The sequence below is a fragment of the Xenopus tropicalis genome, chromosome 7, assembly GCF_000004195.4.
Source record: "Xenopus tropicalis strain Nigerian chromosome 7, UCB_Xtro_10.0, whole genome shotgun sequence".
Taxonomy (NCBI): domain Eukaryota; kingdom Metazoa; phylum Chordata; class Amphibia; order Anura; family Pipidae; genus Xenopus; species Xenopus tropicalis.
This window is the reverse complement of record NC_030683.2, coordinates 26,863,085-26,875,437: the sequence shown is the minus strand read 5'-3', so window position 1 is coordinate 26,875,437 and position 12,353 is coordinate 26,863,085. Positions and strand designations below refer to the sequence as shown.

General features: G+C 39.9%; 1 protein-coding gene across 1 annotated transcript; it reads left to right on the top strand.

Moving 5' to 3' along the window:
- Nucleotides 1-8,901: 8,901 nt before the first annotated feature.
- Nucleotides 8,902-11,541, top strand: ventx3.1 (VENT homeobox 3, gene 1). The gene is made up of 3 exons (NM_001114266.1): nucleotides 8,902-9,191; nucleotides 9,699-9,937; nucleotides 11,034-11,541. The coding sequence occupies exons 1-3, from the start codon at nucleotides 8,936-8,938 to the stop codon at nucleotides 11,358-11,360; spliced, it is 822 nt and encodes a 273-aa protein (NP_001107738.1). The 5' UTR covers nucleotides 8,902-8,935; the 3' UTR covers nucleotides 11,361-11,541.
- Nucleotides 11,542-12,353: the final 812 nt, after the last annotated feature.

The following is a 12,353-nucleotide window of genomic DNA, read 5'->3' as shown; positions in this document are numbered from 1 at the left end:
ATCCAAAATGCAAATGGGAGGAAAGCTGCCCTTTGTTGGTGGCTCGGCGCTACAGACAGAGGGGTTTATTCTGCAGGAGAATCCATAGGCAGGGCAGAAAGTATTAGGCAGCTGTGGGGCTCAATGTGGAGCTGGATATTCATTTCTAAAACTCTCTTATACCATTAGGTTGATTTTGCATTACTGGGTTCACCCTGTTTCTTTTTCTTATCATCATCTTGATCAATTTTCTGTAAAAAGTCAGTCCAATTAAAAGAAAAAAATCAAACTGCCACTACTAAGAAACTTATATAGCCGTGTAGTTTATAATAATATATTAGTCCATCAAGTTCAAGCATTCACCCTATCCCAATCATGCAGGGCTAGTTATCTCTCCATGTCAATTAGAATTAAGCCTATGATACGAGTAGGGATTTTGAATATTGTGTCTTTATTATATTTTTCCGCTGCTTAATGGCACATGGGGATATCTATATATTAATGCTCTATGCCACTGATCCCCAACCAGTAGCTCATGAGCAACATGTTGCTCCCCAACCCCTTGGATGTTGCTCTCAGTGCCCCCAAACCAGGGAGTTATTTTTGAATTCCTGACTTGGGGGCAAGTTTTGGTTGAATAAAAACAAGATTTACCACCAAATAAAGCCCCTGTAAGCTGATAGTGTGCATAGAGGCTGCCTAATAGCCAATCTGAGCCCTTATTTGGCTCCTCCATGAACTTTTATGGTCCTTGTGTTGCTCTCCAAGTCTTTTTACATTTGACTGCAGCTCATGAGTAAGAAAGGTTGGGGACCCATGCTCTATGCATTCAAAGCAAATGGAAAAGACCCTGTTTTCCGTGCTGACATAACCCTGTGTGCACAATAATGGAATAATCCTTTGCCTGTCAGTGCCCAATATGGACCAACGGGAGCAGATTGACCTTTTTCAACTCTACGCCACTGGAGAAAAGGATATGTGTGCCACTAGCCTTAGGTGTAAAACATTAGGAGTGGATCTTTATCATACTGTAAACACTGAGCAAGGTGATGTTTCTTCTAAAGTGCTTTATAGCTTTTGATAAGAGTCTCTAGAACAGAGAACTTAATCCAGATGATCAATCAGTAAAAAGAACCGGGCATGTTTAGGATTAAGCCTCTGACTCGCCACATCTAGCTGTCATTAGATGTCTCTTGTGCCTGGATCATTTAGCAAGGGCTCCTCCACTAATCATCTGACAATTGGCTACTTTGAGAGACAAAAGAACTTGCTAATTGGCCCTTCAGTCTCCAGACGTCTTTCCTTGGAAAGACAACCAGCGGTTCCAATTCTAAGATAATCTGCCATAGTTAATGAATTATTTAACATCTCAACAGGATCCTGATGAGATGTGAATCTGTCTTTCTGATCTCTATTTAGTATTCAATTAGGGAAAAGCTTTGAAGGAGCCGCTCCTGCTTGGAAAGGGCTCTTGATGTTTACCCCACAAGAGAACTTCTCATTGTCATCCCAACGACCCTTTCCCAGATCCTGGAGTTGCTACATATTCACTGCATGCTTTAATGTTGTTGAAAAGGAGCCGTGGCCAGACCAATGAGCAGTCATCATAGCCCAACCTGCTTCATGTTATCCAGTCAATTAGCCCATATGGCAAAAGGTCCAATATTATCTGATTTTCTCATTCACATGAATGGCCAAATAGCACTGACCTGCTTGTTTAACCAGTTGCCCATATGGGTGCATCAGAATGAAAGTGACAGGGAGGTGTGGTTCTTGTCAGTTCCATAGTCTGCTAATATGCTGTCCAGGCACCAGTGGAATGAAATCAGCAGACTTTCTGTCCTGACTGACTTTCACAATACCATGGGAACACAGAGGGTTTTGTTGAAACTACCTACCAACACAGTTATACTTTTACATTGTCATAATGTCCAAAAAAAGTTTCAAAAAGTCATTTTAATACCAGCCACTTTTTAAATCCAAAGGGTAAGGTGGCAACTCCAGCTGTAAAGCCAATGATGATGACTGGTCATTTACAGACCTATTACCAACTTAGCATTTGGACCACTTGCTGTGGTTTTAATGGGTTCCCGAACAATGCCCACCAACCACAGAGTTTCCCTGCCACAACATGCAGGGCATGTGGTTTTTGTTTTGCTTCCCACTGTTCCCACTAAGGGTATTGCAGTCATCAAATTTATGGTGTGCCCAGTGCTGTATTTAAGTCCGGTGCCACCATAGTCACAGGCCCTCTGGTGCCTATATATAAATACAGCCTTGAGTGTGCCTAGCCATAACATTAATACAAGTTGCTAGATGCAATGGCCCTAATATTACTGACTACAGCAAAAAAAAAATCAGGTTTCTTTCATAGCAAGATCTAATTTATTTAGTAATAGTATATTAGTATAAACATTATCTGTTGCCTACATTTCCTTTCAAACATATATAACCCATTTAAAGTGTGATACTATTGCTAGTTTACCCAGTCAAGAAAGGAACGAGATTGTAATTATCAAAAATGTCGAGGTTCAATGTTGCTCAACCAAAAAGTTATTCCTTAGGTAGGGTAAGAACCCACAGAGTGAATTAGCCTCCCACGATAGATCTCTGTACTCCCACGATAGTACCTGTACTTGATCCCAACTAAGATATAATTACCCCCTTATTGGGGGCAGAACAGCCCTATTGGGTTTATTTAATGGTTAAATGATTCCCTTTTCTCTGTAATAATAAAACAGTACCTGTACTTGATCCCAACTAAGATATAATTACCCCTTATTGGGGGCAGAACAGCCCTATTGGGTTTATTTAATGGTTAAATGATTCCCTTTTCTCTGTAATAATAAAACAGTACCTGTACTTGATCCCAACTAAGATATAATTACCCCTTATGGGGGGCAGAACAGCCCTATTGGGTTTATTTAATGGTTAAATGATTCCCTTTTCTCTGTAATAATAAAACAGTACCTGTACTTGATCCCAACTAAGATATAATTACCCCTTATTGGGGGCAGAACAGCCCTATTGGGTTTATTTAATGGTTAAATGATTCCCTTTTCTCTGTAATAATAAAACCGTACCTGTACTTGATCCCAACTAAGATATAATTACCCCTTATTGGGGGCAGAACAGCCCTATTGGGTTTATTTAATATTTAAATGATTTTTAGCAGACTTAAGTTATGGAGATCCAAATTACAGAAAGATCCCTTATCCAGTTCCAGGTCCCGAGCATTCTGGATAACAGGTCCCATACCTGTAGTACATGTTGTAATCTTTTTTATTTGTTTCGGCGAAGACACACTTTATCCTAAGATGCATGAATCTACTGTATATTGGTGGCCAAACAATCCTGTTGGGTTTATTTAATGTTTAAATGATTATTAGCAACATTAAGGTATAGAGATGCAAATTATGGAAAGATCCCTTATCCACAAAACTCCAGCATTCCAGATAATAGATCCATTACCTTTTATTAGTTCAAACAGTTGTATGACTTTGTAACACACAAAACCCATAAATAATCATCAAAAATATATTCATACAAATGGAACCTAAACTTATAAATGATAATTAGTGCTTTGGATTACTCATTAGGCTTGTGTTTTATAAATAATAATATTGCCCCCTATAGCAAATTAGGAAGATATAAAAGGTTACCTTGGACTTCCATGACCAGTATAAATGCTCCTGGTCTGTATTAATTATAGATCAGCCTGTACCATTTCTAGTGCTGCTTCATTTTTTAGTAGACACGGAGACTGTAATTACAGAAATGCTCTCTAGCATAAGGCTTATATACATATATGTTTTATAGAACAAAAATAAATGTTGAATCTAGGGACTATCTGTGGGTGTTACAATATTGATACAATAAACAGATAATGCTTGCTGTGGGATTATACGTATAATTATATAAAGTTTATATATAAATGATTACGGGATGGAATTTGCAGGAGTACTGATTTCAGCCACCCAAGCCCTGATCATGCAGTAACTGAGCCCCAGTGACTAGCAGTACCGGATAGTGGAACAGATATTGTGCACAACCTCCAATTTAATGCACATGGATATCTTGCTCATTAGGTACCACTCAGGATTAGGCACCCCCTAGTGATCATTTTGTGAATCTTTGCTCCATGGCTCCGCTGGCGGCATGCAACTTACCTTTTCTTTAAAGGCGTGGTTCACCTTCAAGTTAACTTTTAATATGAATGGCCAATTTTCAGCAACTCCTCACATAGTCTTTATTTTTTATCTTTTAAAAATTTTCAATTATTTACCTTCTTCTTCTGACTTTTTCAATCTTCCAAATTGGGGTCACTGACCCCAGCAGTCAAAAACTATTGCTCCGATAGGCTACAATTTTAGTGTTATTGTCTTATTATTACTTATTTTTCTATTCAGGTCCTCCCCTATAAATATATCAGTCTCTCATTCAAACCACTACCTGGTTGCTAGGGTAAGTTGGACCCTAACAACCAGATAGCTGCAGATATTCAAAACTGAAGAGCTGCTGAACAAAAAGCTAAATAATTCAAAGACCACAGACAATAAAAAATGAAGACCAATTGCAAATTATCTCAGATTATTATCCTCTGTATCATACTAAAAGTTAATTCAAAGGTGAATTACCCCTTTTCTACAACCTGAATATTAGAGGTTTCAGAAAATACATTTTTCATTAGTGATGAGCAATTTTTTTCACCACTCATGGATTCACAGCGAAATTCAGCATTTTGCCATTGTCAAATTTTTTCAAGAAACTGCGGCAAATATTTGCAGAGACAAAAAAATTGTCAAGACAAAGAAGTCGCTGAGAAAATAATGTCGGCGAGACAAAAAATGTGCAGCAAAAAATACGCCCATTGACTTTAATGCATTTGGAGTAAGAAAAAAAAAAGTTGCGCATAAAAAATGTCACCTGTGTAAAAATGTCTTGCGCGTAAAAATTGTAGGGCATAAAAAGTCGCCTATTGACTTCAAAGTATTTCACTCATTTTTCAGCAGTTTCACAAATTTTTCTGCGAAATGGGACAGATTCATTCATTGCTATGTCTCATACACCTGCCCCTTACAAAAAAAGATTGGCAAATGGATATAGAAATATTTAAGGCTATTTAAAAATGTTATTTATAGAAAGTAAAAAATCTATAAAAAGCATATGTATAATATATAATAATATTTGATATAGAAATATTTAAGGTTACGTGTAATTTGTGGAAAATAAAATTATTAAAAAAATATATAATATTCATGTTTGTACATTCTGAAAAATGCGTTTCGTCACACAATATCCTCCAAGGCTGCAGGGCAATATTATACTACTTGAATGACCCAGTGTTATATACCAAGAATTATAGGTGAGGGAATCCATATTATTTAATATAACTGTGTCTATGGCACCATGCAGGTATTATTTTGTTTCCTGTAAATGAATACACGTTACCAGCCTCTCCCAATTCTTATGTAAAATTAGTGTAAGGTGTGAACAGAATAGGCCATTACTATATGAATGGGCCTCATTATAAATGCGCTATGGTGTCACAGCCCTGTTTGTGATTTCCCCCCTTCATTCGTCTATTCCATTGTCATCAGTGGCACCTCCACACTGAATAGGGGCTCCGTTCCTATTATCTTATTAAATGACACTTAGATTCCCCAGCCAAGAGCTTCTTGTTCCATTGACACCTATATTCATCTAAAATACCCACAACATCTTACTAACTAAAGGCCCCCATACACGGGCCGATAGAAGCTGCTGATATGGGTCCCTTGGACCGTCTCGGCAGCTTATCTGCCCGTGTAGGGGCAGAAACGAGCGGGCTGGCCAACCGATATCTGGCCTGAAATTGGGCAGATATCGATGGGCCAGGTTAAAAGATTCAGTCGGATCGAGGTCCGCATCGGCTCATTGATGCGGTCCCCGAACCGATTGCCCCATTGCCGCCTACATAATCCGGTCGTTTGGCCCCAGGGCCAAACAATCAGATTATTATTTTTTTTAACTTGAAGCTCCCTGATATCGCCCACCCGTAGGTGGGGATATCGGGGGAAGATCCGCTTGCTTGGCGATCTCGCCAAGCGAGCGGATCTTACCGTGTATGGGGACCTTAAGGCTAATGCCATACATGAGGATTAGTATAGGCCGAGAATCTTTCCATTTGCCAATCTTTTTTGTAAGGGGCAGGTTTATGAGACATAGCGATGAATGAATCTGTCCCATTTCGCAGAAAAATTAGTAAAACTGCTATTTTGAAACAAATTACAATTGGCCTCATTTTTTTTTATTATTTATGTTTTTTCAATCATTTAGGTTTATATTCAACAACTCTCTAGTTTGGAATTTTAGCAGGTTTATGGTTGCCAGGATCCTAATTACCCTACTTTGAAGTCAATAGGCGCCTTTTTATGCCCTACAATTTTTACGCGCAACACATTTTTACACAGGTGACATTTTTTATGTGCAATTTTTTTTTCTTACTCTAAATGCATTAAAGTCAATGGGTGTATTTTTTGCTGCGCAGTTTTTGTCTCGCCGACATTATTTTCTCAGCGGCTTCTTTGTCTTAACAAATTTTTTGTCTCAGCGAATATTTGCCGCAGTTTCTTGAAAAAAGGTTAACAATGGCAAAATGCTGAATTTTGCTGTGAATCCATGAGTGGTGAAAAATATTGCTCATCGCTAATGAAAAGAAAAGGGGTAATTCACCTTTGAATTGACTTTTAGTATGATGCAGAGAGTGATATTCTGAGACAATTTGCAATTTCTTATGGAAAACACATGGCACGTTATATTAGAAACTAGTGTAAGGTGTGAACAGAATAGGCCATTTCTATATGAATGGGCCTCATTATATATGTGTTATGGTGTCACAGCCCTGTTTGTGATTTCCCCCCTTCATTCGTCTATTCCATTGTCATCAGTGGCACCTCCACACTGAATAGGGGCTCCGTTCCTATTATCTTATTAAATGACACTTAGATTCCCCAGCCAAGAGCTTCTTGTTCCATTGACACCTATATTCATCTAAAATACCCACAACATCTTACTAACTAAAGGTCCCCATACACGGGCCGATAGAAGCTGCCGATATGGGTCCCTTGGACTGTCTCGGCAGCTTATCTGCCCGTGTAGGGGCAGAAATGAGCGGGCTGGCCGACCGATATCTGGCCTGAAATTGGGCAGATATCGATGGGCCAGGTTAAAAGATTCAGTCGGATCGGGGACCGCATCGGCTCGTTGATGCAGTCCCCGAACCGACTGCCCCATTGCCGCCTACATAATCCGGTCATTTGGCCCCAGGGCCAAACAATCGGATTTTTTTTTTTTTAACTTCAAGCTCCCCGATATCCCCACCTACGAGATAAGGATCCTGTACCCGTACTGTAGATATTTCTAATGGGTAGAAACTCAAGGGTCACCTTACATTGGTTTAAAGTGGTTGTTCACTTTTAAATTAACTTTTAGTATGTTGTACATTGTGCTATTTTGAAACAATTTACAATTGGCCTCATTTTTTTTTTATTATTTATGTTTTTTCAATCATTTAGGTTTATATTCAACAACTCTCTAGTTTGGAATTTTAGCAGGTTTATGGTTGCCAGGATCCTGATTACCCTAGCAACCAGGCCGTGGTGTGAATGAGAAACTGGAATATGAATAGGGGGTCTGAATAGAAAGATAAGTAATAAAAAGTACAATAACAATGCTGCTAATGATCTAGACTGCCTGTTACTATAGTAAATGGCTTGTTTGCTGTGGGGGGAGATCCTTCCAATGCTGATATACCTGGCAAGGAAACAGTTGGGGTAGGGCACCTTTTCATCCAGTACAAATGTCCCCACCTCAGACATTGCTGGCTCCACTTGCTCCTGCATTTGCAGTTGGGCTTTTGATATACTTCATAAAATCATCAGGCTTTTGACTTTGAAATGAATCAAGTAAGGTTTCCACACAATTGCCCATTTCCTACATTTTTACTTCCTTCATAAAACAGCTTAGCAATTTCCCCTAAAGAAAAGGTGCAGATCAGATAAAGCTGCCCCCATAACTCGTTCCCTGTGACTTTGATTTTGTATTAAGGAAACAATTGCCACTTCCTATTGACTAGACTTATTTTATAAGTCAACCTATGAACAAGATTGAGAGATACACACGTATGGGTGTTTGTACCTGCCTTGTTCTGTTTGTTGCCAGTACTGAAATATATCATCTGGGAATGGCATTCCCTTCCCTTCACAATGTTCCAAACCTGATATGACCATTGGTTTGTCTCTATATGATTGTTTGGTTGCTATGTGGTCTATAAAATAATGTATCTAAACCAGTGATCCCCAACCAGTGGCTCATAAGCAACATGTTACCACCCCCTTTGATGTTGCTCCCAGTGGCCTCAAAGTAGGTGCCCATTTTTACATTTCTGACTTGTAGACAAGTCTCGGAAGCATAAAGACACAGTTTTACTCCAAGCAGAGCCTCCTGCAGGCTGGCAGTCCACATGGGGCAACCAAATAGCCAATCACAGCCCTTATTTGGCATCCCCAAAGAACATTTTTCATGCTTGTGTGGCTCACCATACATTTTACATCTGACTGTAGCTCACAAGTAAAAAAGGTTGGGGATCCATGATATAAACGTTGTTTTTAATTGAAAGAATGAATTATAAAAAAAACAAACCTATCTTTCTTGTTTCTGATTAAATTCATATTTAAGTTGGTCTATCCCTGATAATCACTCGGTGTAGCCACTGTATTGAGGGATTAGTGAGATATGACAGCCCTTTCACAATGCGGATTAGTGTAACACCCGGTAAGGGCCATTGTTACAGGTATCGTTACAAGTGTCAACTCATTACACCCCTCCCCAGTTGAAGGGTTTAAATATGTGGGAACTATACAGAGGATTTCAGTTTTACTAATTTAAGAAGAAGAGAACACAGCATTAAGCAACTATGGAAAAGACACCCTACTCAGTGGAATGGCTTTCAGAGAGCAGTCTGGGCAAACCAGTATATACCAAAACAGAACATACATTTGGATACTCAGGCTTGCAGTTTAACAAGGATTGCAGGACCTCATTGTCATCAAGGCCTGGGAACCTAAGGTCTTCAGCAAACTCAACTGAAAAGGAAAATGATGGCTTAAGCAATGTTCTTAATGGAAGGATATCTGTTGCTGCTCAAATAAAAACCCGGCCATCACTACAAGGTAATTATGTTTCTAAACTTATACCAATGCTGTCAGACATATACCTCTATGTATTTAATGCAGCGGAACAATTATACCACTTGATTAAGAATGGCTTTATGTTGAAATTGAAATGTCATACAAAAGAGACTATAGAGCTCTTATAAAACTGCAGGGATGTATTTACACTGGGTCTCCAGGTGGCCAGGCCTGCCTTATGCCAGAGGTCCCCAAACTTTTTTAACCACAAGCCATATTCAAATGTAAAAAGAGTTGGGGGGCAACACAAGCATAAAAAAGTTCCTGGGGGTTCCAAATAGGGGCTGTGTTATTTGGTAATGGCTGTGGCTGAAAAGTCATGAATAGCTTTCCGTCACTCCCCCAAGGGAAGCTTGGCATGTGCCACCCTAATAATATTATTAATACTTATAGATACTCCCAAGGAGCCAGAACCCTGGATCAATATCTTGAGAACTTGATTTACATTAAAATATACCTCAAGCCAATAAAATTATGTTATTTTTACAGAACCTGAGATATCTCGAAAGGTGTTGAGGGAAATGCAGCCCACTGACCAGGCCACCAACATGACTGACAGTAGTAAGAAATCCCCATCTTTATCTGATGAAGAGAATGTTTCCAGAGCTCGCACCAAGTTCACCCCCGAGCAGTTGAAGGAGCTTGAAAGAAGCTTCAAAGAGAACATGTACATTGGATCAAGTGAGAAAAGGCGATTGTCCAAGGTGCTGAAGCTCTCAGAATGCCAGGTACGACAACATCTTGTTCTGTTTTCTCACTAATGTTTTGTAAAATATGCCCGGTACAAAGTGGCTCATTAGCTTTATTGTCCTTTTTACATTCTTAGTGATAGCTGACATGTATATGCTCATGGATGTGAAACGAAAATCAGATTTATTGTTTGAGCAGAATTGTCCCATTCTCACCTTTGTGTAAAGTTAATGGTGTACACAACAAGGATTTTGTCATAGTTCTACTTCCCCTGCACTTTTCACTTTTCAACAAGTTTTCAATTGACAATATTTTTTACACATGATTCTCTTATACTTGATTTCATATTATCATTGTCAAAGGTATTATGTATGTCTGTAGCATACTAGCTATGTACAGTGTCAGACTGGGGTGTCACCTCAGGGGCCCCATTCCAGTCACAAACCTTCCCCCAAGGGGGCCCTGCAGTGCTGCACTTACTTGATTAGCTGGGCCTCTCGGCTGTCAGACTTGGGAAGGGAGGGTGGGAGCTCCTGTGCCTGCATGTTCTTTCCCCTACACAGCTTTCTGTACTGTTCCTTTTCTCACTAAAGTCTAAGTCCCAGTAGATGGGTGAAGTTTGAACTTCCCCTCCACTCCATCCTGTTCCCATGTAGCTTTACCTGGAATTAACCCTTTCTCTTGTTAGATGGAAGAGCATTCAGACACCAGTGTTCCTGCCCTCAATTCTGACGTCTGCGGCTCACAGACAGGCAGCACAGCCAGGCCCCCATAACACCCAAATACCCACCAGGCCTGGGACTGCTCCCCCCAATGGTGGCCCTAGGAGACCCACTGGCCTAATCTGACACTGGCTATGAACACCCAAGCAGCACCTAAAGTTTAATAACAGTGTAAACAAGCAAAGGTTGCATTGCAATTCCAATAGATCATATGCAATGACTGGCACAATCAATGATAGTAGGGATGACTGTCACTAGAGAATTCTCTTGTTGTTATTGTAGAGAGCTAGTGAAGCAGAAAGTCAGTTTTAGAGAAGGTTTCTCTTTTGCAGGTGGAGTATTGTTATACTTCACTCATTTCTGGTGAAAAATAAAATGGTATGTGCTAATTATGTTTATGTTGTGCTTCCAGATTAAAACCTGGTTTCAGAATCGAAGGATGAAGCTCAAGCGACAAAGCCAAGATGCAAGGGTTGACGCTTTCTTTTCAAGCCTTTATATGCCTTGCTACAGCTATACAGGCCATTCAACATCTACATACTCCGTACGGGCAGAATTTCCTGCTTTGGTTCCTCCCCCAATGGCTTCAACAGTCCCTCCTTTTGGTTGTATTTACTCTACTGTTACACCTGGAGTCTGCCAACCAGCCCTGCCTTCTACATCTCCTGGCTCAAATCTGTGCTCTTCCATGCCAGTCCATTCTTTGCTGAGAGCTCGACAGAGATACAACCCATACTGACGTTAGAACATTGTTTGGGGTACCACTGCTATATTTGAAAGAAGTGGGAATTGCACCCTGGCACTTATATACCAAACAAAGCTTTCATTTGAACAGGGAACTGAAAGTATGTTATTTTTTTTAAGACCTTGATTAATTCTTTGTTCAATCAAATTATGTACAAATAAATAACTGAAGGTGACTGTTCTCATGCAGAAATATTATTTTTAAATTGAGATGTTTATCATCATCATTATTTATTCATATAACACCAGCAGATTAGGCAGAACTTTACAATCATTTATAACAAACAGAGGTCTAATGAGCAATAAGTTAAAAACAAGGGTTATAGAATAAAAACTGAACTGAAGGGCACTTCTCACAATTGCTTACTTGGATGGGGGAACAGTTGCCGCACAATGTTAAAAACACCTGGTGATTCCTGATGTTATGTCTGATCAATCAAGGTGCATTAAATATGCTTCTTTGCTCAGGTAGGTCTATAGGGAGGGTTTTAAAGTTTGGAAAAAAGGATAGAGATGGACGGGTCATGGCAGGGCATTCAAGAGACAGACTTGAAAAAGGCCTTGCATTCAAAATGGGATGAATTGATGAGAGGAGAAGCAGATAATAGGGAGCGTTTTTGCAGATAAAGGGAGCAAATGGAATGTGAGCTTTAAGGTGGCCATACAAGCACCGATAATATCGTACGAAACCTCGTTTTCGTATGATATTCGGTGCGTGTATGGTATGTCGGCGAGTTGACCGATATCGCAGGAAGCTGCTGATATCGGCCGACTCGCTGATCGGACCAGTTGGAAAATTTTGATCGGGCGCCATAGAAGGCGCCTGATCAAAATCTCCCTTCAGAGCTGAATCGGCAGAAGGAGGTAGAAATCCTATTGTTTCTACCTCCTTACCTGCCGATTCAGCCCTGAATGGTGGCGATGGTCGCACGAAACATCGTCAGATCGCCACGTGTATGGCCAGCTTTAGTATTTTGAAGTGGTGGGC